This window comes from Mobula hypostoma, chromosome 1, assembly GCF_963921235.1.
Source record: "Mobula hypostoma chromosome 1, sMobHyp1.1, whole genome shotgun sequence".
Lineage (NCBI taxonomy): Eukaryota > Metazoa > Chordata > Chondrichthyes > Myliobatiformes > Myliobatidae > Mobula > Mobula hypostoma.
The window spans coordinates 173732417-173756914 of NC_086097.1; the positions used below are offsets into that span (position 1 = coordinate 173732417).

Genomic DNA, 24498 nt, shown 5'->3' on the forward strand with positions numbered 1-24498 from the left:
GGGAGGGGAGCACCAGAGGACGGTGGAGAATAGGCAAGGAGTTATTGTGAGAGAGGAAGAGAGAGAAACATACATACATACATACATAAATAAAGGATGGGGTACGAAGGGGAGGAGGGGCATTAACGGAAGTTAGAGAAATCAATGTTCATGCCATCAGGTTCGAGGCTGCCCAGACAGAATATAAGGTGTTGTTCCTCCAACCTGAGTGTGGCTTCATCTCGACAGTAGAGGAAGCCATGGATTGACACATCGGAATGGGAATGGGACGTGGAATTAAAATGTGTGGCCACAGGGAGATCCTGCTTCCTCTGGCGGACAGAGCGTAGATGTTCAGCAAAGCGGTCTCCCAATCTGCGTCAGGTCACCTCCCTCCCCTTCCTTGATCTCTCTGTCTCTATCTCTGGGGACAGCTTATCTACTGATGTCTACTACAAGCCCACAGACTCTCACAGCTATCTGGACTATTCTTCTTCCCACCCTGTTACTTGTAAAAATGCCATCCCCTTCTCTCAATCCCTCCGTCTCCGCCGCATCTGCTCTCAGACTGAGGCTTTTCATTCCAGGACGAAGAAAATGTCTTCCTTTTTTAAAGAAAGGGGCTTCCCTTCCTCCACCATCAACTCTGCCCTCAAACACATCTCTCCCATTTCACGCACAGCTGTTCTCACCCCATCCTCACGCCACCCCACTAGGAATAGGGTTCCTCTTGTCCTCACCTACCACCCCACCAGCCTCCAGGTCCAACATATAATTCTACATAACTTCTGCCATCTCCAATGGGATCCCACCACCAAGCACATCTTTCCCTCCCCCCCAACTTTCTGCAGGGATCACTCCCTACGTGACTCCTTTGTCCATTTGTCCCCCACCATCCCTTCCCACCGATCTCCCTCCTGGCACTTACCCTTGTAAGCAGAAGAAGTGCCACACCTGCTCTCCCTCCCTCACCACCATTCAGGGCCCCAGACAGTCCTTCCAGGTGAGGCGACACTTTGCCTGTGAGGCGACACTTTACCTGTGAGCCTGCTGGTATGATATACTGTTTCCGGTGTTCCCGGTGTGGCCTTCTATATCTTGATGAGACCCGACGCAGATTGGGAGACCGTTTCGCTGAACACCTACACTCTGTCTGTCACAGGAAGCAGGATCTCCCAGTGGCCACACATTTTAATTCCACGTCCCATTCCGATATGTCGATCCACGGCTTCCTCTACTGTCGAGATGAAGCCACACTCAGGTTGGAGGAACAGGGTAGCATCCAACTTGATGGCATGAACGTTGATTTCTCTAACTTCAGCTAATGCCCCTCCTCCCCTTCTTACCCCATCCCAATTTATTTATTTATTTATTTATTTTTCTCTCTTTCCCTCTCACAATAACTCTTTGCCTGTTCTCCATCTTCCTCTGGTGCTCCCCTCCCCCTTTCTTTCTTCCAAGGCCTTCCGTCCCATGATACTCCCCCTTCTCCAGCCTTGTATCCCTTTTGCCAATCAACTTCCAAGCTCTTGGCTTCATCCCTCCCCCTCCTGTCTTCTCCTATCATTTTGGGTCTCCCCCTCCCCCTCCCACTTTCAAATCTCTTACTATCTCTTTTTACCATTCGTCCTGACGAAGGGTCTCAACCCAAAACGTCGACTGTACTTCTTCCTGTAGATGCTGCCAGGCCTGCTGCAGTCCACCAGCATTTTGTGTGCGCTGCTTGTCATAGATGACAACAATGCTTTGCTCCCAAGAGAGCTCAGAGCCTTCTATGCTCACATTGACCTTCAAAACATGGGGGAGAAGCCTTCAGCAGCTCCCACTGCCCCTGATGACCTTGCAATTTCAGTCTCTGAGGCCAGGGTGAAAACAATCTTCAGAAGGTGAACCCACAGAAACCATCTGGCCCAGGCGGGTAGCTGGCCAAATACTAAAGAGCTGTACTGATCAACTGACTGCAGCGTTCACTGATATCTTTAACTCCACGCTTTGGCAGTCTGACATACCCACCTGCTTCAAGCAAGCTTCAATTATAAGAACATGATAACCTGCCTCGATTACTATCATCCAGTCGCACTTACATCCACTGTGATTAAGTGCCTCCAGAGGTTGGTGATAAAACACATCAACTTCAGCACGAGAAGTGACTTGGATCTGCTGCAATTTACCTACTGGCTCAACAGGTTCACACCAGATGCCATTTCAAATTTGCTGACAACAGCACTGTCAGTGGCCAAATCATAGGTAGTGATGAATCAGCATATAGAGGGAGATTGAAGATATTGCTGAGTTGTCACGCAAATAACCTCTCACACAAGATCAACAAGACCAGCAAGCTGATTATTGACTTCAGGAGGAGGAAATTCGAAGGCCACGTAGCTGGTCTTCATTGGGGATCAGAGGCACAGAGAGTCAACAAATTTAAATTCCTCAATGTTATCATTTCATAGGACCATTATTGGGCCCAGCATGCAAGAAAGCACGGCAGGGCCTCTACTTCCATAGAAATTTGCAAAGATGCAACATGACATCTAAAACCTTGACAAACTTCTATTGGTGTGTGGTGGAGAGTATATTGACTGGTTGCATCATCAATGCCCTTGAACGGATAATCTTATAAAAAGTAGTGGATATGATACAACCCAGACCATCACAGCCAAAGCCCTACCCACCATTAAGCACATCTACACAGAGTGCTGTCGCAGGAAAGCAGCATCCATCATCAAGGACCCCCATAACCAAGCACATACTTTCTTCTTGCTGTTGTCATCAGGAAGAAGGTACAGGAGCCCAGGTCCCACATCACCAGATTTAGGAACAGTTAATACACCTCAGCTATCAGACTTTTGAACCAGTGGGGAAAACTTCATTCAATTTCACTTGCCCCATCACTGAACTGTACCCACAACTTATGCACTCACTTTCAAGGACTCCTCATCTCATGTTCTCAATATTTATTGTTTATTTATGATTATTATTTCTTTTTTTCTATTTGTATTATTATAGTTTATTGCCTTTTGTACACTGGATTGTTGTCCATCCTGTTGGATATGGTCTTTCATTGATGCTATTATGTTTCCTGGATTTACTGTATATGCCCACTGCAAAGATATGATTCGCGAGGGTGGGGGGAGGAAGAGGGAGGGAGAGGGGTGAGGGGATGGGGGGAGAGGGGGGAGGGGGGAGAGGGGAGGGGGAGGGGGAGGGGAGAGGTAGGGGGAGGTGAGAGGGGAGAGGTAGGGGGAGGTGAGAGGGAAGGGGAGGGGGAGGGGTGGAGGGGAAGGGAGGGGGTGGAGGGGAGGGAAGTGGCGGGGAGGGGGAGGGGAGGGGAGGGGGGAGAGAGAGAGAGAGGGAGGGGGGATTATGAGAGGCACAGAAATACTGGATAATTAAAAACAAAAGGCTCAAAGTCAGGAGTAGGAGATTTAAAGGGGATCTTTGGGGTAAGAATTTATGGTTAAAAATCACACAGTTATTGAAATGTGCAACATTTTCACAGATGGTGGTATAGAAACAATTATTATATTTAGCAGGCATTTAGAAAGACACTCAAATAGGCATGGCATAGAAGGTTACAGTCAGATGAAGGAAAAATTGAAGTTTACATGGGCAAAAAGGTCAGCACAGAGGTGATGGGCAAAAAGTCTGTTTCTGTGCTGTACAACATGATGAATCAATGACTCTAAAGATGTGAGAACCTTCAAGTGGATCACAAGTATCTCGTTTCTGTGCAGTAAAGTTATGTAGAACGAGAACAGTGGTTAAAGTCCATTCCTGTCTACCTTGTAAAATTCTGCTCAGTTAACCACATCAGGATGATAACAGCACCTGCTAGCTGAGATCAGACATAAATCCAAAAGGTCTCAGAAATGCTCATCCCAAAGAAATAATGACCATCTGTGCACATGCACAAAGCCCATTTTGGATCATGTCACTGAACTGGCAAAGCTATAGGCAGAATATAAAGAAGTAGATGACCATTAAGAACTAGGAAGTGAACATTAATGAAACTGATGGTCTCTTAACAGTTATTCTTACTTTGCATGCTCAGCAGCAATTGCATTCCACATTATAAGTAAAGAAATTTAACTTTTAATAACAGCCCTAGAAAGAATTATTGAAACAGTTATCTCAAATTTGATTATTCCCATTTTTATCATGTTCAAACCTATTAGCACTCTGAAAAAAGTAACCTTGAGCTGTCTGCAAGACCTTAAATAGATAAAAATAACTTACAAGAGATTATAATCTAACTAAACAAACTTTCAGAAAGGAAACTACTATCATTGTAGTACTTATTGACATAACCTTGTTGGAGTAGATGATTCCAGTATTACTTACTGCTGTTCCTCAAAGCAAACAAATGGACTAACTTAGCTCTCTCCAAAGTTTTAAACTATCGGAATGGCTGAACCAAATAGTTTAAAATCAAATCCATGAACAGTATCTGAAAATGCACCATTTTTCATCCTGAAATCACAGCACCTTTTTTTCCTAGTCTCCACTATCAACAACAAAGTCAAGTCAAACATTTCAAAGTGCAACATGGAAGCAGACATGACATTAAAAGGACAGGTACATAAGTATATAACTAAATTATATAATATACAGTTTGCTCAAGTTTAGATCTGAAGTATGCCTGTCATTTGAAAGTTTGGGAGTATTTTTCTTCAATTTAAAACCTGCAGTTCTCAATAGTCCAAACGATTTAAACCTGTTTAAGTGAAAAGGTCTGGTAGATTCTTTCAGCAGCCAAAAAAACTGGCAAGAAAGATATTACTTAGTAAAATCTATATGCTGTGCTATCTTTGTGCATTTGGTTTACATCTGGAAAAAAATGTTGCAGCTTTAGAATTGGGTGTGATGTAAATCAAAACAACTGCAGATACTAGAAATCTGAAATAGAAACCCAAAATGCTGGAAATACTCAGCAAGTCAGACAATACCTGTGGAAAGTGAAAACAAATTAGTTGTCAGTAGCATGGTTTAGAAAAATGACTGTGGTAGTGCACAGCGCTCTTGACCACAGCTCTTCTATTTCCTGCCCCACAGTTCTATTCCTTTCTCCCACTCTAGTTTCCCTTGTTCTCAACTTCCATCACCTAAGCCTCCATATTCAATGGATTACCCCTTAACAGCTGCACCAGCTCCAATATCATTCTATATACCTATATCTTCCGTATTTTGCATTTTGTGTTACCCTGGTCCACTCCCAATGACTTCCATTTTATGGTATGTTTCCCTGCAACTGAGGAAATGAAACACATGTCCTTTCACCTTTTCTCTTCTGTCCCCCCCTCACCCCCATGAGGGACACAGTCTCTCCAAATTTATTAACAATTCTCTTGCACTTCTTCTGGTCTAGTGTACTACAATCAGTAATTACAATGTGGCCTCCTCTGCACTAGAGAAACCAAACGCAGATTGGGTACATCACTGATTCACAAGGGTGATCACTGAATGCACGTGTTCAATGTAACGGAGTGATCCTGAGTTTCTTCTTGCCTGTCAGTTTAATTGCCACTCTAATCTATTTGGCTGTAGGATCAACAGAAGCTTCAGGAACAACATCTATCTCAACATAGCCTTCCAGAACCAATAACAAATTCTCCAACTTTTTCTAACTCACTCTTTCTATTTGCAACAGAACTTGTCATTTCTGCGAATCATCTGTCTTTGACCCAGTTACTCTCTTTTCATTAATATTGTTAATACCACAATCCTATTAGCAACACAACACACAAAGAAGTATAATCTGACTCCAACTATTACACTAATTTATAGGTCTCACCCCATCAGACACATTCTCTCTGTTCTACCGATTCCTCTCCTATCTTCTCTGCTACTGAAACTCTCTGTCCCAATTTTGACAAAGGGTCTCCAGCTTGAAACAATAACTCTGTTTAACTTTCCATAGGTGCTGCCTTACCTGCTGAATGTTATCAGCATTTTCAAAATTAAAGCAACACACACAAAATGCTGGAGGAACTCAGCAGGTTAGGCAGCTGGTAAAAATTACAGTTGACGTTTCGGGCTGAAACCCTTTGGAAGGACTGGAGACAAAAGCTGAGGAGTAGATTTGAAAGGTGGGGGGGGGGGAGAGGAGAGAGAAACGCCAGGCAATAGGTGCAACTTGGAGGGGAAGTGATGAAGCAAAGAGCTAGTTAGTTGATCAGTGAAAGAGACAGAAGGCCATGGAGGAAAGAAGAAAAATGGGGGGGGCAGGGAGAAGAACTAGAAGGAGGCAATGGTTAGGCAATGAGATAACATGAGAGAGAGAATGGACAAGGAAGTCACATAGGGAGCGATCCCTGCAGGGGATTGTCCATTCCTCCCTCCCCACTGATCTCCCTCCTGGCAATTCTCCTTGCAAGCGGAACAAGTGCTACATCTGTTGCTACACTTCCTCCCTCACTACCATTCAGGGCCCTAAACAATTCTTGAAGGTGAGGCGACACTTCACCTGTGAGTCTGCTGGGATCATATACTGTGTTCGGTGCTTCTGGTGTGGCCTCTTGTATATTGATGAGACCGAAGGAGATTGGGAGACTGCTTCGCCAAGCATCTATACTCCGTCTGCCAGAAGAAGTGGGATCTCCCAGTGCCACCCATTTTAATTCCACTTCCCATTCCCATTCTGATATGTCCATCCATGGCCTCCTCCACTGTCGGGATAAGGCCACACTTATGTTGGAAGAACAACACCTTATATTCTGTTTGGGTAGCGTCCAATCTGATGGCATGAACGCCAATTTCTCAAATTTCCAGTAATGTCCCCCCTCCCACCCCATCACCATTTCCCATCCCCTTGTCCTTCTCTCATGTTATCTCCTTGCCTGCCCATCGCCTTCCTCTGGTGCTCCTCCCCCCCCCACTTTTCTTCCTTCCATGCCCTTCTGTCACCTTTCACTAATCAAATTCCCAGCTCTTCGCTTCATCCCTCTGCTTCCAAGTTGCACCTGTCACCTGGCGTTTCTATCTCCCCTCCTCCCACCTTTCAAATCTACTCTTCAGCTTTTTTTCTCCAGTCCTGCCAAAGGGTATTGGCTTGAAGTGTCGACTGTACTTTTTTTTCTATAGATGCTGCCTGGCCTGCTGAGTTTCCCCCAGCATTTTGTGTGTGTTGCTCAGATTTCCAGCATCTGCAGATTTTCTCTTGTTTTCGAAATTAAGTAGGGTGCCTGATTCACAACAAACCTCATTTCTAACAGGAGCAAATTAGAGAATGTTATAGGTTGAATATTTATACTTTACACTTTATACTTTATTGTCGCCAAACAATTGATACTAGAGCGTCCAATCATCACAGTGATATTTAATTCTGCGCTTCGCGTTCCCTGGAGTACAAATCAATATTAAATATTAAAAATTTAAATTATAAATCATAAATAGAAAATAGAAAAAGGAAAGTGAGGTAGTGCAAAAAAACCGAGAGGCAGGTCCGGATATTTGGAGGGTACGGCCCAGATCCGGGTCAGGATCCGTTCAGCAGTCTTATCACAGTTGGAAAGAAGCTGTTCCCAAATCTGGCCGTACGAGTCTTCAAGCTCCTGAACCTTCTCCCGGAGGGAAGAGGGGCGAAAAGTCTGTTGGCTGGGTGGGTCGTGTCCTTGATTATCCTGGCAGCACTGCTCCGACAGTGTGCGGTGTAAAGTGAGTCCAAGGACGGAAGACTTGAATTCAATTGTGTAATATAGTTGATTAAATCCAACTTTTAATGCTCAAAGTATTTTAATTTCGCTTGCAGTTTCTAATTCAGCTGCAATAATCAGAGTTGCCAGACTTTGGACCTAATTTAAATATTCTGATTTTTCAAATTAAATTTTACTAACTTGTTACAATATTTGAACAGTATGCAGCAACCTATCTCTCAAGGTTTATGCTGCTACTTTCTGGTTCAAACTTTTAAAATCCCAGCTCTCCAATTAGGCAAAACTATGCTGGATCCAAAATTAATTATTTAGTTAAAAAAACTGCATTCACTTAAAATGATCAATGAATCACATAGCCCAATCAGCTCAAAATCTCCAAACTAAGTCTTAATGCTGTTTTGAAAAATACAAGTGCACTGTGTAACACTCTATCTCAATTAAGGTCAGTGCTAAAAAGTTAGGTTAGGTCTAAGAACACTGAGGCTGTCTACAAGGGTCAGAGCCGTCTCTATTTCCTGAGGGGACTGAGGTCCTTTAACATCTACTGGATGATGCTGAGGATGTTCTACGAGTCTGTGGTGGCCAGTGCTATCATGTTTGCTGTTGTGGGCTGGGGCAGCAGGCTGAGGGTAGCAGACACCAACAGAATCAACAAACTCATTCGTAAGGCCAGTGATGTTGTGGGGATGGAACTGGACTCTCTGACGGTGGTGTCTGAAAAGAGAATGCTGTCTAACTTGCATGTCATCTTGGTCAATGTCTCCCATCCACTACATAATGTACTGGGTGGGCACAGGAGTACATTCAGCCAGAGACTCATTCCACCGAGATGCAACACAGAGCGTCATAGGAAGTCATTCCTGCCTGTGGCCATCAAACTTTACAACTCCTCCCTTGGAGGGTCAGACACCCTGAGCCGATAGGCTGGTCCTGGACTTATTTCATAATTTACTGGCATAACTTACATATTACTATTTAACTATTTATGATTCTATTACTATTTATTATTTATGGTGCAACTGTAACGAAAACCAATTTCCCCCGGGATCAATAAAGTATGACTATGACTAAGTCTCGCCATTCTATGTGCAATTAAGTCAAAACTTACTTAATATAACTAAGCTGTAGAAAAGTTAAAACATAGCACAAATGCAAAAGGCTGCAGATTCTGAAAATCTGAAATAGAAAGAGGAATATTTGAGAAATACTCAGATCATGTAATACTCTTAGAGGAAGTAACAGATTAACATTTCACCCTCCTTTGAAAGCCTTGCCATTTCTCTCTCCATGAACGCTATATGACCCATCAGATGTTGCCTGTATTCTAGGACTTCACTGCTTTCAATTATGCCTCTCTGATATAAAAAATAGACATGCAAAAGTATATATTGTGTGAGAACATGGTGATACACAGCTGCAAAGCACACCATGTTAACATTCCCAAACTGGAGTTAAATTTGAAGGATTATTTTTAAGTTATGGTAGCAGAGATGTGTCAACATGTACTGAATATAGTTTGCATGCTAACATCTTAAGGGGACATAAAATTGGGGGGTGGGGTGAGATGGATTCAGGATGTAAAAAAGCAGCAGCTCCTTTCAATCTTTTTAACCACATTAATTAGTTAACATATTGCTACCTATGTAATTTCAAATTAGCACACTTTTTCTGATCTGGTGTTTATTGATACCACAAGAGTCAAATTCATTGCTATGTGACTATAAAATTATCATACCTATAACGTGTTTAGAAGATTTCCAAATTGAGCTGCAATCCATATCCAATGAGTCTAATGCAAATAAGGTGTGGTTTCACTTTAACCAAAACAATACAATAGATTTGATTAGAAAAGATAGTTTTTACTTTTTTGAGACTCTGCAGCCAGCATAATCAAAGACCCCACCTATTCTAGACATTCTTTCTTCATATCCCCTCCCCTGCCATCAGGCAAAAGGTGTAAAAGCCTAAAAGCATGTACCATCAGCCTCAAGGACAACTTCTATCCTGCTGTTACAAGATTACTGTAACGCCCCCTTGTACAATTAGTGGACTCTTGACTTTTTTTATATCATCATGGCCTTGCACCTTATTACCTGCCTGCATTGCACTTTCTGTAACACAAAACAACACTTCTCACCAAACCTCAATACATGTAACAATAATGTGACAATGAAGATCATAACTAGTAACCAAAATTCACCCCATTATACTTTGTCAATAGAAACAACTTCAAGCAGTGCACCTGTGAATATTTGAGTCACAAAACTACATTTTGCACCCACAAATCGCAGGACTTTGCAGACAGTGGTGCGGACAGCCAGCACATCTGTGGATGTGAACATCCCACTACTCAGGACATATACAGTGTCCTTTTTGTTTGTGTACGTAAAAAGGGCCCAAAGGGTCATTGGGGACCCAAGTCACCTCAACCACAAACTGTTCCAACTGCTACCATATAGAAAACGGTACAACATTAAAACCAGGAACAACAGGCTCCGGGACAGCTTCCTCCACCAGGCCATCAGACTGATTAATTCATGCTGATACAATTGTATTTCTAAGCTATATTGACTGTTCTGTTGTATATCTTACTGTATATACTACTGATTACAAATTACTATAAACTGCACGTTGCATATTCAGATGGAGGTGTAAAGATTTTTACTCCTTATGTATGTGAAGGATGCAAGAAATAAAGTCAATTCAATTCACAAACCAATAGAAATACATCATCAGTTAATGTAACATATGTTACAATCTCAGAAAAAGGATCAATTCTCAGGAAATTTTGAGCACTTTAAATTGTGCAGTAGCATATTTAGTTGTATATGAGGAAAAAGCAGTTATTTACTGATACTTAAAGAAAATACACATCAAAGAACCATTAAATTTAGGAAGCAATGACCACGTGAGCTGATCAAAAGCCCACTTCTCAAGTTGCAGTTTAATCACTATTTAAAATACTGTTCTTATAACTTGAAGATATAATCTCACCTGACTATCCTGGTCAGTTAGGTGAAAGAGAGGGCAACAGGTCAAGGCCCAGAAGGCTATAAAAACTTTTGTTTGTGTAGTTCAAGGGGAGGGAAGCAAACATCAAAGAGAAAATAAAGCAATACCTTTGCCAGCACTGCACTCCATTGTATACAGGTAATCCATGTAGAAAGCTCCAAAACGCTGCACACCAGCTATCTCTGTGTATGTCTCCTGCCAACAAAGAAAGACAAATAAAACTTAAGTTCCAGAAGGATGGAGTTCAGAGATTACAGCCCTATACAGGGATGCCTATTTATATTTGTGTAGCCATTACACAAAGACTTATCAGGGAAAGAGTACAGAGGTTATCTTAAGCACCCTCCAATTCAAGTAACATGACATAGTACAGAGAGCAATACAATTTGGGTTACTACTTCACCAGTTAATATATAATTTTAGTTACATTGAGAGTCAGTGATCTCTCAGTATTTTTTCCCAAATGTAGCTTAGAATTCAATTATACTCATGCTATTTGTTGAAGTGTGGCATCTGTATTCAGGAATACAATGCAAATCTGCCTCAAAAATTACCTGCATATGATAGAACTTCAACAAGAATACAGATTGGCCAGTGTTCAATCACCAAAACTGTGCTTGTACCACCCTAAAGTTTTCTGTCAAGTAAATGACAATTACAACTAATAGCTTACAGTAAAATCAATACTCTTCGCTTTCTCTCCCATTAGTACCTTCCGCCACTCAAAGGTGGAATTCACTTTTAATTATACTGCAGGGTTTGTGAAACAGAATCTCCATACACAGGTTTATTTTAAACTGCATTGTAGGGTTTAGTGTACATCTTTTAAAATGAAACTTTCGCAAGATTTTATTTACCTGTAGCTCTAAGCGAAGCAAAATATAACATGGGTGCTTCAACTTTAACGTTCACTTCAACGTTAAGCAGAGAATGGTACAAAAGTTAAAAACAGCATTGTAGTCTATCTCTCCAATTCTGAAGATACAAAAATGCTCTAGCATTCCCCCATTATCCTTTACTTCAAAACAAACCTATCCAACTTTAGCTTCAATTGTCCTGTAGGATCCTCACTGTCTTCCTGGGTAATCTTGTTCATCTGTCCACCAACTAATTGCTGACTACGTCTCCACAAAGGCAAATTGATAATTCTTGATCAACTTGTGCCACTCTAAGTTTAGATTAGTCCTATCCTTTACAATGTTTTACAGCAACTTTCCTATTCCTGACATGATATTACTGGACTAATATCCTGGTTTATCCCTGCAGCCCTCTTGAATAAGGGTACCATATTTGTTGTCACTAATGTGGCCAAACAAAATTCGAAAATTTCTGCAATCTTAACTCGCACGACAGCCTCAAAAATCATCAGACCCTGGGGATTTATTCAGTTTTAACTCCTCAAAATCTAAGATGTCCTCTTGTTCATTGACAGTGTACTCTAGAACTATGATAGAGATGTACAAAATCATAAAACACACAGATAAGATGAATGTATGCAGTGTTTTTCTCCCCCAGGAAAAGGCAATCAAAATCTCGAAGGCAAAGGTTTAAGGTGATGAAGTTCAGATCTGTGAAAAAGTTTTGATTTCAAAGGGTCTCAAAGGGCATCATTTTCATGCATGTACATAGAATCAGCTGCCAGAGTGAGTGATTGAGCCAGGTACAATAATAAAATTTAAAAGAGATTTAAACAGGTACATGGATAAGAAAGATTGAGAGGAATATAAGTCAAATACGATTGAAAGAGGCGGTGTGCAGTTAAGATGGACCAAAATGGCAACTTCTTTGCTTGCATCTTTGGAAACAGCTCTATTCCCATCTTTAATATGTTTATTTTCCCTTTCAGGGTTTTTGGAAGACCCTGACCTGGAGTTACGTGCTGAATTCGGTTCTTTGCGGGAATGGAACCCGTTCTCAGTGTTTCAGGACTGGCCAAGGGTTCGGCCTGAGAGCCGGGCTTGAATTCGGAAGTCTAAGATCTCGGGGCTCTGGAGACAGGCGGATTGAGGGTCGGTGTCAAGTTAGGAGACCTGTGTGTCATCAGGAGAGTCAGGATATCTGCTGTGGGCCCAAAGACCTGGGATCTTTGCGATCTTCAAGCACAGTGCTTGAAAAAAGCAACGTAACGGACTTTTTAATGTGGTAAACCAGGGGGTTGTTTGTTAAATCTCCGTGCTGGCTGGGAAAATGGAGACAACTTTTTCTCCCTTATTAGGGAGACAGAGAATCTGCGGTATTTCGAATGTTGGGCGTAATGCAAAGTCTTTGGGAGAACAGCAAGTCTGTGTCTGTGGAATTGCTTTGCTCATGCTTGAATGCTTGGTGATGGTGCCGATGCTTGCTTTTTTTTTGCCGTTGGGGGGAGGGGGGATTTTTGCTCACTGCCACTTCTGTGCGGGAAGTGGGGAGCTGGGGGGGACTTTGGGGTTCTTAGGTTTATCTGTCGTTCATTCCTTGGGGCACTTCTCTGTTTTCGTGGATGGTTGCAAAGAAAAATCACTTCAGGATGTATATTGTATACATTTCTCTGACATTACATTGGACCTTTGAATCTCTGAACCTTTGAAATGCTGGCAAATGGGTCTGGCTTAAATAGTCTTATTGGTTGGCATGAACAAGTTGGGCTGAATGGCCTGTACCCTTGCTGTGGAGCTCTACTAATCTAAGGTCTCCATTCCCTCCCTTATTTCGTAAACTACATTGTCATTCTCCATAGTGAATACAGGTGCCAAGTAGTATTTTAAGACCTCACCCACATCCTCTGGCTCCAGGCACAGATTGCCACTCTGCAAATACGAATCACAACAATGTACGCAGTCAAAATCAGAATCAGAATCAGGTTTATTATCAATGGCATGTGACGTGAAACTTGTTAACTTAGTAGCAGCAGTTCAATGCATTACATAATATAGAAGAAAATAAATAAATAAATAAATCTTATTCAGTATAATGTACGTATATTGAATAGATCAAAAGTCGTGCAAAAAACAGAAATACTATATACTAAAAAAAGTGAGGTAGTGTCCCACGGGTTCAACGTCCATTTAGAAATTGGATGGCAGAGGAGAAGAAGCCGTTACTGAATCGCTGAGTGTGTGCCCCCAGGGTTCTGCACATGCCACCCGATGGCAACAGTGAGAAAAGGGCATGCCCCGGGTGCTGGATGTCCCCAATAATGGATGCTGCCTTTCTGAGACACCACTCCATGAAGATGTCCTAGGCACTCTGCAGGTTAGTACCCAAGATGGAGCTGACTTAATTTACAACACTCTGAAGCCTCTTTCGGTCCTATACAGTAGCCCCACGCCCCCCACCACCAGACAGGAAAGGAATGGGTTCCATTTTTACAGATATCAGTTAGCTGATTTTGTCAAGGAGTTGGAAAATTACAAAATTACTCAAAATAATAGCCATGCCTCCACAGTATTGTAATGATTGACAATGAAAACAAATGTCTAATAAGAAAGAACAACTACTTAATGTAGAGAAGAATAAATATTTCTGCTATTTGTAGCACCAAAAGACATGAGAGAATAGGACCAATCAAGTATGACAGTGGAAAACTGTGTATGAAACCGGAGGAGATAGCAGAGGTAATTAATGAATACTTTGCTTCAGTATTCATGACAGAAAAGGACCTTGGCAATTGTAGGGATGACTAACAGCAGATTGAAAAGCTTGAGCATATAGATATTAAGAAAGAGGATGTGCTGGAGCATTTGGAAAGCATCAAGTTGGATAAGTCACCAGGACCAGATGAGTTATACCCCAGGCTACTGTGGGAGGCAAGGGAGGAGATTGCTGCATCATCAATGGGGACGGGAGAGGTTCCAGAGGATTACAGGCTTGCAGATGTTGTTTCCTTTTTCAAGAAAGGGAGTAGAGACAGCCCAGGAAATTATAGACCAGTGAGTCTTACTTCAGTGGTTGGTAAGATGATGGAGTAGATTCTGAGAGGCAGGATTTATGAACATTTGGAGAGGCATTATATGATTAGGAGTAGTCAGCATGGCTTTGTCAAAGGCAGGTCATGCCTTACGAGCCTGACTGAATTTTCTGAAAATGTGACTAAATACATTGATGAAGGTAGAACAGTAGATGTAGTGCATATGGATTTCAGCAAGGCATTTGATAGGGCACCCCATCCAAGGCTTATTGAGAAAGTAAGGAGGCATGGGATCCAACGGGACCTTGCTTTGTGGATCCAGAATTTGGTGCCTACAGAAAGCAAAGAGTGGTTGTAGACGGGTCATATTCTGCATGGAAGCTGGTGACCAGTGGTGTGCCTCAAGGATCTGTTCCGGGACCCTTTCTCTTCATGATTTTTATAAATGACCTGGGTGAGGAAGTGGAGGGATGAGTTAGTAAATCTGCTGATGACACAAAGGTTGCGGGTGTTGTGGATAGGGTAGAGAGCTGTCAGAGGTTACAGCGGGACATTGATAGGATGCAAAACTGGGCTGAGAAGTGGCAGATGGAGTTCAACCCAGATAAGTGCGAGGTGGTTCATTTTGGTAGGTCAAATATGATGGCAAAATATAGCATTAATGGTAAGACTCTTGGCAGTGTGGAGGATCAGAGTGATCTTGCGGTCAGTGTCCTTAGGACACTCAAAGCTGCTGTGCAGGTTGACTGTGTGGTTAAGGAGGCATACATTCCCCATCATATTCAGGGTATTTCATTTTCAAACCAATATGTAATTGCATTCGTTACATTGTTGGCAAGAAGAGCTATTTTATTGAAGTGGAAAGATACTTCTGCTCCTACACTAATTCAATGGTTTTCCCAAGTAATGTTATGTCTTAGTTTGGAAAAATTAGAAGTAGAACTTTTGATCCCCGATTTGATTTTGAGAGAAGGTGGGGCTCTTTTGCTAAATATTATCATTTAATTTGAATTAACTTACATGGTTTCCTTCCAATTTTATGTTATATAAATGTGATTTGGCAGTTGTTGTTTTCTTTTTCTTCTTTTATTTTTTTATATATATATATATATATATAAATAAATGATTGTAAGACATATTGCTCCTGGAGTTGGTTCCTAATGGTTGTTTTTTCTCTTTTTTTTGTTTTGTAATTAGTGGAGTTTTTTTTAATTAGTTAGGGTTCTCTTTTTTCCTTTTTCTTTTATAATTTCTTTTTCATTAGCATATGTAAGATTTTTTCTTCAGCTTTATTAAATATATATATAATTTGTTGAATTTCTGTATTTTATAGTTGTAGAAGATTATATGTCAATAAAAAGATTTAAAAATGAAATGAAGAAGGGATACAGTGCATTGGCCTTTGTCAACCATGGGACTGAATTCAGGAGCTAAGAGGTAATATTACAGCTGTAAAGGACGCTGGTCAGACCCCACTTGGAGTACTGTGCTCAGTTCTAGTCACCTCACTGCAGGAAGGATGTGGATACCATAGAAAGGGTGCAGAAGAGATTTACAAGGATGTTCCCTGGATTGAGAGCATGCCTTGTGAGAATAGGTTGAGTCAACTGGGCCTTTTCTCCTTGGAGCGACAGAGGATGAGAGGTGACCTGAAAGAAGCATATAAGATGATGAGAGGGATTGATCATATGGATAGTCAGAGCCTTTATCCTAGGGCTGAAATGGCTAACCCGAGAGGGCACAGTTTTAGGTGCTTGGAAGTAGGTACAGAGGGTATGTCAGGAGTAAGTTTTTTTTTTGTTTTTTTGTTTTTTTTTTACGCACAGTGGTGAGTGTGTGGATTGGGCTGCCGGCGACTGTGGTGGAGGCGGATACAATAGGGTCTTTTAAGAGACTCCTGGATAGATACATGGACGTAGAAAAATAGAGGGCTATGGGTAATCCTAGATAATTTCTGAAGTAAGTACATGTTCAGCACAGCATTGTGGGCCAAAGGACCTGTATTGTGCTGTAGGTTTTCTATGTTTCTAAAAGTATGCATGCAAGTTGGACTTCTGAATTTCATAAAGTTATGGGCACTCACTCGTACATAAGTGTCTATAACACGAACATTCATAACCCAGGAACAGCCTGTAATCCTGTATTAACCTATGAGATATATCCCTTTGTTTTAGCTATCTTTCCCCACCTACTCTGCAACTAATTTGTTTTCTCACTTTTCCAGTTTTGATGAAAGATCTTCAAGCCGAAACATTCGCAGTTTCACTTTCCACAAATGCTGCCTAGCCTGCAGAGTTTTGTTTCATTTTACTACACCCATCCCCCCGGTCCCTCTGATTCTCTCACTGTGTCAGTAAATTATGGCCAAGACTCTCACATTTCTTTCCGTACTTCTCTCAGCAACCAGGATGCAGCCAATCTAGACTAGGAGGTTTATCCATTTGAAGTGCACTTCATATTTCCTCCTTGTACCTTCTTTGGTCTCTGACAAAAAGCAAGTTAGGGTAACTGTGAAGAGGACTGTTAAGTATTTCAAGCTAACTAATGAATGAAATCTGCCACACAAAGATATCAGATATTAGTATTTTTGGAGAAAAAGTAGGCAAAGTACATCGATACTATATGCCTTCAGAAAAGCAGAGGATCATGATTCTAATTATTAAAATAAAAAAATCAAGGTCCGGTTTTGGATACATTCCTCTGGACAATATCAAATTCATGGAAAAAATACACTCCCAACAATATCATTCAATGACATTAGAAATTTAGGCCACTTTTAATATCGGCAGTGAAAAACTGTCTTCTAAACGAAAATGGTAAAACCTCTTTCCACTGAGAAAATCAGGAGAAGGGGAAGATGGCGGTGCGACACAGCTCGCAGCGGCCACTCTGGTGAATGATATCTGTAATTTGTCAAGTAGGGTGCCATGCACAATCCTGATTTGATGGAGACAGACATGACAGCACAGAGGAACATCTGGTGAAACTTCTGAAATGCCTTCTTCGCTGCCGCTGCTACTGTGTGGTAACCAGAATCTCTGGAGAAGGCCCCGAGTCCTCGGCTTTGCTTGTTGCTCGGCGGCCGGGGCGGTGTCGAAGCGCTCGGCAGAGATGGTGCTCGGTGTAGGGGGGCTGGTCAGAGGCTCGAAGTTTTCTGACGGACTCAGAGTCGGCTATGGTCGGGTGCTTCCAATGCATCGGCAGTTGTCGGCGCCTGGAGATTTATGGCAGGGAGAGTTTCTCCCTTTTGCCGCCTGCTATCAGGACTATCGGGAGTCAATCGGAACTTTGAGACTTTTCTTTTTACTGTGCCCATGGTCTGCTCTTTATCAAATTATGGCATTGCTTTGCACAACTGTAACTATATGCTATCATTATGTGGTCTTGTCAGTGTTAGTCTTTGGTTTATCCTGTTTTTCTTGTGATATCACTCTGGAGAAACATTGTATCATTTCTTAATGCATGCATTTCTAAATGACAATAAATGAAGACTGAGTGTCCTCATAATCTAATCTAATCTAAATACAAGGAAACTGTATAATTGAAAGAAAATAAATATTTTATGCTTTTAACTTTTCAAACCAATCCCGACAATCTGAATTCAAAAGAATGTGATTAGAAATATCAAAAGATTTATCATAAAATGCATTCATCATTTAAGTGATAAAATGAAACTACACTGCATTGCTGGTTACAGTTAACATTTAAAGAATTTTTTTACACAATTTAATGTTTCTTCAAAAGTAGTTGCATTGCACAAATTTATAAGACTGGTGTGCCGTTGAAACAAAAAAAACGCAACACTCAGACACATAGCAACAACCGTGGATAGAGAGAGTCAACATGTGCGCTGCAACCAATTCTGATGAAACAATGCTTAACATGAATATTAATTCTTTGTTAAAAAAAATACTACACATCTGCTGAAGGTTTCCAACATTTTATCATAATTTTATTTATCTAACATCTGTCAGATTGATGCCAAATACATCAGTTTGCCTTCATTATTTAACACAATATGAGGATATGCTTCGACAAACATATTGCCAACATGGCATGCAGATCTTGGAAAAGAATGTATATTCATTTTCCCCACATTTCTGCACTTTGTATCTTGATTAAGCACGTAAATTCCAGGCTTTTGTTCAAAGAATTATGGCCAGCCACAACAATGGAAACGGCACAATTCCAGTGACAGTTTCAATCCTGGCCAAATGTTAATGGTAAATCAGAAAAGACACGCAAATCAAATTTGATAATAAAAATGAAATAGTATTTTAAAACAGCTCAAATTATGAACATAAAAATCAAAATGAGTAGACTAAAATTCTTTTCTCTAGCAGGAGGAAGAACAAGAGATAATCTAACAGAAATTTTTAAGATTTTAAGACCTTGACTGGTTAGGGTAAATGGGAAACGGGGGGGAGCTTTCTATTTTGGAGGAAACCAACATTACAAGCCAGAAAGATTATCACTAATAGTGTAAAAGGGAATTCAGAAGAGACATTCTTCCCCCAGATAGTGAGTGTAATGTAGAACCCATTAAGACCAGAAGCAATTGAAGTAAATAGCAGAGATACATTGTAAAAAAACTAGGTAAGTATACCCACACCAACACTTTAACTGAAACAACAGCAATGTACCTTGCCAACATATCTACAATGGATAAAGATAAACCACTTATCTCAAAGAAGATTAACTGAGAGGAAAAGCCCGCCTACACCCTGCCACCACAAATTTTGAACAGACCGTTGAACAAAAGTTCAACATCAAAATCCACATCATCGATGACAATAAACTTCCGTTTTAAGTTCTGCCACTGTCACTGAAATCTCAACTGACGGCAAACATCAGAGATTACTTAGGAAGTAGGAGCAAGTGTAATCTCTTTCTCCACCATTCAAGATCATGATCCTGCTTGATATCTGTCCTACCTGACCCAACAAACCACTAATCTTCAACATGAGTAGGCTCAGCAACTGAGCATCCATGTTTCTCTGTGGTGAAGGACAATTTCAAAGATTCACTTCCCTTTGGAAAGGAAATTCCTTCACTTTCTTAATAATTATATGAAAGCATTTGCTCTGATATTAATGTTAATTTCGCTATCCTTCTTAAAGGTGCACTTTAAAGCTCCCTCATTTGGTTAAGACTTGTGTTTGCATTAATAATTCTATACTGGCTCAAAGATATTGCTGGTGTGAAGCTTGAAACATTTTCTTTATTAAAGGTGTGAAGGTATGATGCAAAGGTGTAAATGTAAATGATGATGATGAATTGAGAAAAAAATCTTGTAAAGCAAAAATGCTTTCAAAAATAATGAAAAAGTTTCAAAATATCAAAAGAATTACTATGAAGAGCAGCAAACAATAAAAACTAAATCAAATCAATATTTGGTGTGACCACCAAAAACTGCTTCAATTCTCTTACAAATACTGTCATGCAGCTTTATAAGAAAATCGGCTCGTAGGTTATTCCAAGCATCTTGGAGAACTTGCCACAGTTCTGCTGCAGACTTTGGTTTTCTCACTTGCTTCTGTCTCTCCAGGTAATCCCAGACAGCCTCGATCAATGATTTGAGACCAAGGCTCTGTGGGGGCCATACCATCTGTTGCAGAACTACTTGTTCTTCTTTATGCTGAAGGTAGTTCTTTATGACCTTGGCCATGTGTTTGGGGTCATTATCCTGCTGCAGAATGAAGTTGGGACCGATCAGATGCCTCCCTGATGGTATTGCGTGTTGGATGAGAATCTGCTTGTACTTCTCAGTATTGAGCAGTCTATTAATTCTGACCAGATTACCAACTCTATTTGCAGAACTGCAGCCCCAAACCTGCAGGGAACCTCCACCACGCTTCATTGTTGGCTGCAGATGCTCATCCATGCACTCTCCAGCTCTTCTACAGATAAACTGCCTCTTGTTTGAGCCAAAAATATCAAATTTTGACTTGTCAGTGCAGAGCATTGCTGCCATTGTCAGAAACCCAAGTCCTTAAGTTTTTGTGCTTAGATGAGTTTCTTGGCTTTGTTTCCACTTTGGACGAATGGCTTTTTAGCAGCAACTCTTCCATGAAGACCACTTCCTACAAAAAACTCTCCAGATGTAGAGGGGTATACTTGGGTTCCAATGACTTCTATGAGTTCAGAGTTGATAGCAGTGCTGGAATTTTTCCGATTTAGAAGGGATGTCAGTTTGATGTATCCCTCATCTGTTGCAGTCAGGTTCCGTAACCAACCACTACATTTCTGGTCCTCCACCTTGCCGGTTTTCTTTGTGCTTCTTCAGAAGAGCCTGGACAGCACATCTTAAAACTTCTGTCTGTTGCAAAACTTCTGCTTTGAACTTTGATGCAGGACGATCACCTTGTGTCTTGTTCCTATTCTCACTATTGCCATAGTCTAATGATTTGAAGGTTACACTGTCACAACTGCCACACCCTCACCTTTTAGTTTGTTTGTCCTTTGTCCAGTTTGATTCTTTTTACACTTGTGTAGCCCCCCTGGCCTGCCTCAGGGTCGCTCGGCTCGCTGTCGTCTAGGGAAACAGCCCTCGGCCCCGCCAAACTGGGTAATCAGTTTGTGTGGATGCTGTGTGATGTACCCCGCGCATACAATATATTACAGATACACCAAAAACATAACAACTATCGCAATTAGTTCATAACATCTTCTCATCAGTAACGAGATTCAAACAAACTGCCAGCCGGAAGGACTTTCTCAGCAGTTAACATAACAAAGAAGCCACTTTAATTAGACTACACAGTGTTAAAAAAAAGAAACCCCTTACACTTCTTTCTGTTTGAATTAATCAGTTTAGTCCATTCAACTCATTGTGTCATTGATCACTAGCATCCTGTTTGTTATCTTTGTTTAATCATGCACTGGGCTGTACACCTAAAATGTATCAATTTTTTATTTGCAAAGTGGTCTATATGTTATTTTAATATATAACATATATTAATATGTTATTTTCTTTAAGAAAATACTTTTAACTTTTTAGAAAACAAATGTTTGGAAATCGAAAATGTGTTCTTCTCTCCTGATACACTAATGCACAAGGCAAAAGTCAAGCATCTAAAACAAAATTTATATAAAACCTAGCGAGCCTAAGACTTTTGCATAGTACTGTAAGGTAATGCACAACAATTAGACTGGGATAATGGGACTGACTGGATAGCAGTACAAGAAGACACAAACAAAATGCAGGAGGAACTCAGCAGATCAGAAAGGAATAAACAGTCTGCATTTTAGGTGTAGAACCTTCATCATATCAGGACCCTTCATCAGCTACACAAAAGACTGCCTTTGGACCATATCCAGGTTTCAGGATAAGATGATCCACCTACATTTGCTTTTATCACAGTTCACTTGAGACTGGGCCTACATCTCTGGGGCTCTCCCACTTGTCAGGTCAGGAGCAATGGACCCAGTAATGAATGGCCCAGGAGCTACAATATGTCTCTTGCATTACAGGTAGGGTGATAAGACCATAAGGTCATATGACATAGGATCAGACTAAGGCTATTTGACCCATCGAACCTGCTCAGCCATTCAATCATGGCTGACAACAGGAATTCTGCAGATGCTGGAAATTCAAGCAACACACATAAAAGTTGCTGGTGAACGCAGCAGGCCGGGCAACATCTCTAGGAAGAAGAGCAGTCGACGTTTCAGGCCGAGACCCGTCCTGACGAAGGGTCTCAGCCTGAAACGTCAACTGCACCTCTTCCTAGAGATGCTGCCTGGCAATCATGGCTGATCCTTTTTTCCCCTCCTCAGCCCAACACCCCGGCCTTCTCCCCATAACCTTTGATACTGTATCCAATCAAGAATCTATCAAGCTCTGTCTTAAATACTTTACTTTTACTTTATTGTTGCCAAACAATTGATACTAGAGCATACAATCATCACAGCGATATTTGAATACACCAACAACCTGGCCTCCACAGCTGCCTGTGGTAATAAATTCCACAAATTCACCACCCTCTGGCGAAAGTAATTTCTCCACATCTCTGTCTTAAATGGACGCCCCTCTATCCAAAGGCTGTGTCCTCTTATCCTAAACTCCCCCACAATAGGAAACATCCTATCCACATCTGCTCTGTCTAGGCCTTTCAACATTCAAAAGGTTTCAATGAGATCCCCCTTCATTCTTCTAAATTCCAGCGAGTACAGAGCTATCAAACATTGCTCGTATGATAACCCTTTCATTCCCGGAATCATCCTTGTGTACCTCCTCTGAACCCTCTCCAATGCCAGCACATCTTTTCTTTGATGCGGAGTCCAAATCTGATCACACCTTTAAGGTGTTCTGCACAGGGACTCCCAAGTCCCTTTGCATCTCAAATTTTTGGATTTTCTCCCTGTTTAGAAAATAGTCTGCACATTTACTTCTTCTACCAAAGTGCATGACCATGCATTTTCCAACATCACATTTCATTTGCCATTCTCTTGCCCATTCTTCTAATCTGTCTCAGTCCTTTTGTAGCCTACTTGTTTCCTCAACACTACCTGCCCCTCCACCAATCTTTGTATTATCCGCAAACCTGGCAACAAAGCCATCTATTCCATCCTCTAAATCATTGATGTACAGCATAAAAAGAAGGGGTCCCAACACCGACCCCTGCAGAACACCACCAGTCACTGGCAACCATAAGGATCTTCACTGCCAGTCAATGCTCTAAAGATGCCAGCAAATTTCCTGTAATGCCATGGGCTCTTAACTTGGTAAGCAGCATCATGTGTGGCAGCTAGGACATCTGAAAGTCCAAATATACAACATCCACTGCATCTTTATCTATCCAACATGTAATCTCCTCAAAGAATTCCAACAGGTCCCTCAGTCAAGATTTTCCATTCAGGAAACCAGGCTGACTTTGTCCTATCTTGTCCTGTGTCACTAAACATAACCTCATCCTTAACAACTGACTCCAACATCCTCCCAACCACTGAAGTCAAGCTAACTGGTCCATAATTTCCATTCTTAAAGAGTAGAGTGACATTTGCATGAGGAAGGCATTTAGCATGCTGGCCTTCAACATCTGAGTAGAGGAACTGGGAGATTATGTTGCAATTGTACAAAATGTTGCTGAGGTCACATCTCGGCAACAGAACTGTGTACAGTTTTGGTTACTCTATCATAGGAAAGATATTACTAAGCTGGAGAAAGTTTGCTTTACAATACAGACAAACCAGATTCAATTCTGACCACTGCCTTAAGGAGTATGTACTTTCCCCCGTGACCACATGAGTTTCCTCAGGGTGCTCTTCCCACGATCCAACGGGGTACAGGTTGTTATGTTAATTGGTCATTGTAAATTGTCCCGTGAGAGGAGAAGATGGCAGCACGACGCAGTTCACAGCGGCCACTCCGGTGGTGATGTCTGTTATTTGTCAAGTAGGGTGCCATGCACAATCCTGATTTGATGGAGACGGATGTGAGAGCACGGAGGAACATCTGGTGAAACTTCTAAAATGCCAGCTTCGCTGCTGCTGCTACTGTGTGGTCCGAACTCTCCGGAGGGGAAGGCCCCAAATCCTCGGCTTTGCTTGTTGCTCGGCAGCTGGGGCGGGGTCAAAGTGCTCGGCAGAGGAAGGTGCTCGGTGTTGAAGGGCTGGTCGGAGGCTCGAAGTTTTCGGACGGACTTAGAGTCCGCTGTGGTCGGGTGCTTCCAATGGTGCTGCATCAGCAAGTTTGCGGCGCTTGGAGATGCATGGCAGGGAGAGTTTCTCCCTTCTACTGTCTGCGTGAGATGATGGGGCTATCGGGACTTTGAGACTTTTTTTTAACCGTGCCCACAGTCTGCTCTTTATCAAATTACGGTATTGCTTTGCACTGTTGTAACTATATGTTATAATTATGTGGTTTTGTCAGTTTTAGTCTTGGTTTGTCCTGTGTTTCCTGTGATATCATTCTAGAGGAACATTGTATCATTTTTTAATGCATGCATTTCTTTTTGACAATAA

The 24498-nt window shown here is 41.5% G+C and overlaps 1 protein-coding gene across 4 annotated transcripts in view; it reads right to left on the bottom strand.

Moving 5' to 3' along the window:
- Positions 1 to 24498, bottom strand: part of LOC134352539 (intermembrane lipid transfer protein VPS13B-like) — a 1085891-nt gene that overhangs the window by 844196 nt on the left and 217197 nt on the right. For all 4 annotated transcript variants that reach the window (XM_063059809.1, XM_063059800.1, XM_063059806.1 and 1 more), the window contains exon 12: positions 10754 to 10841. In XM_063059809.1, the coding sequence (XP_062915879.1) occupies positions 10754 to 10841 (88 nt within the window). The remainder of the gene's footprint in view (positions 1 to 10753; positions 10842 to 24498) is intronic.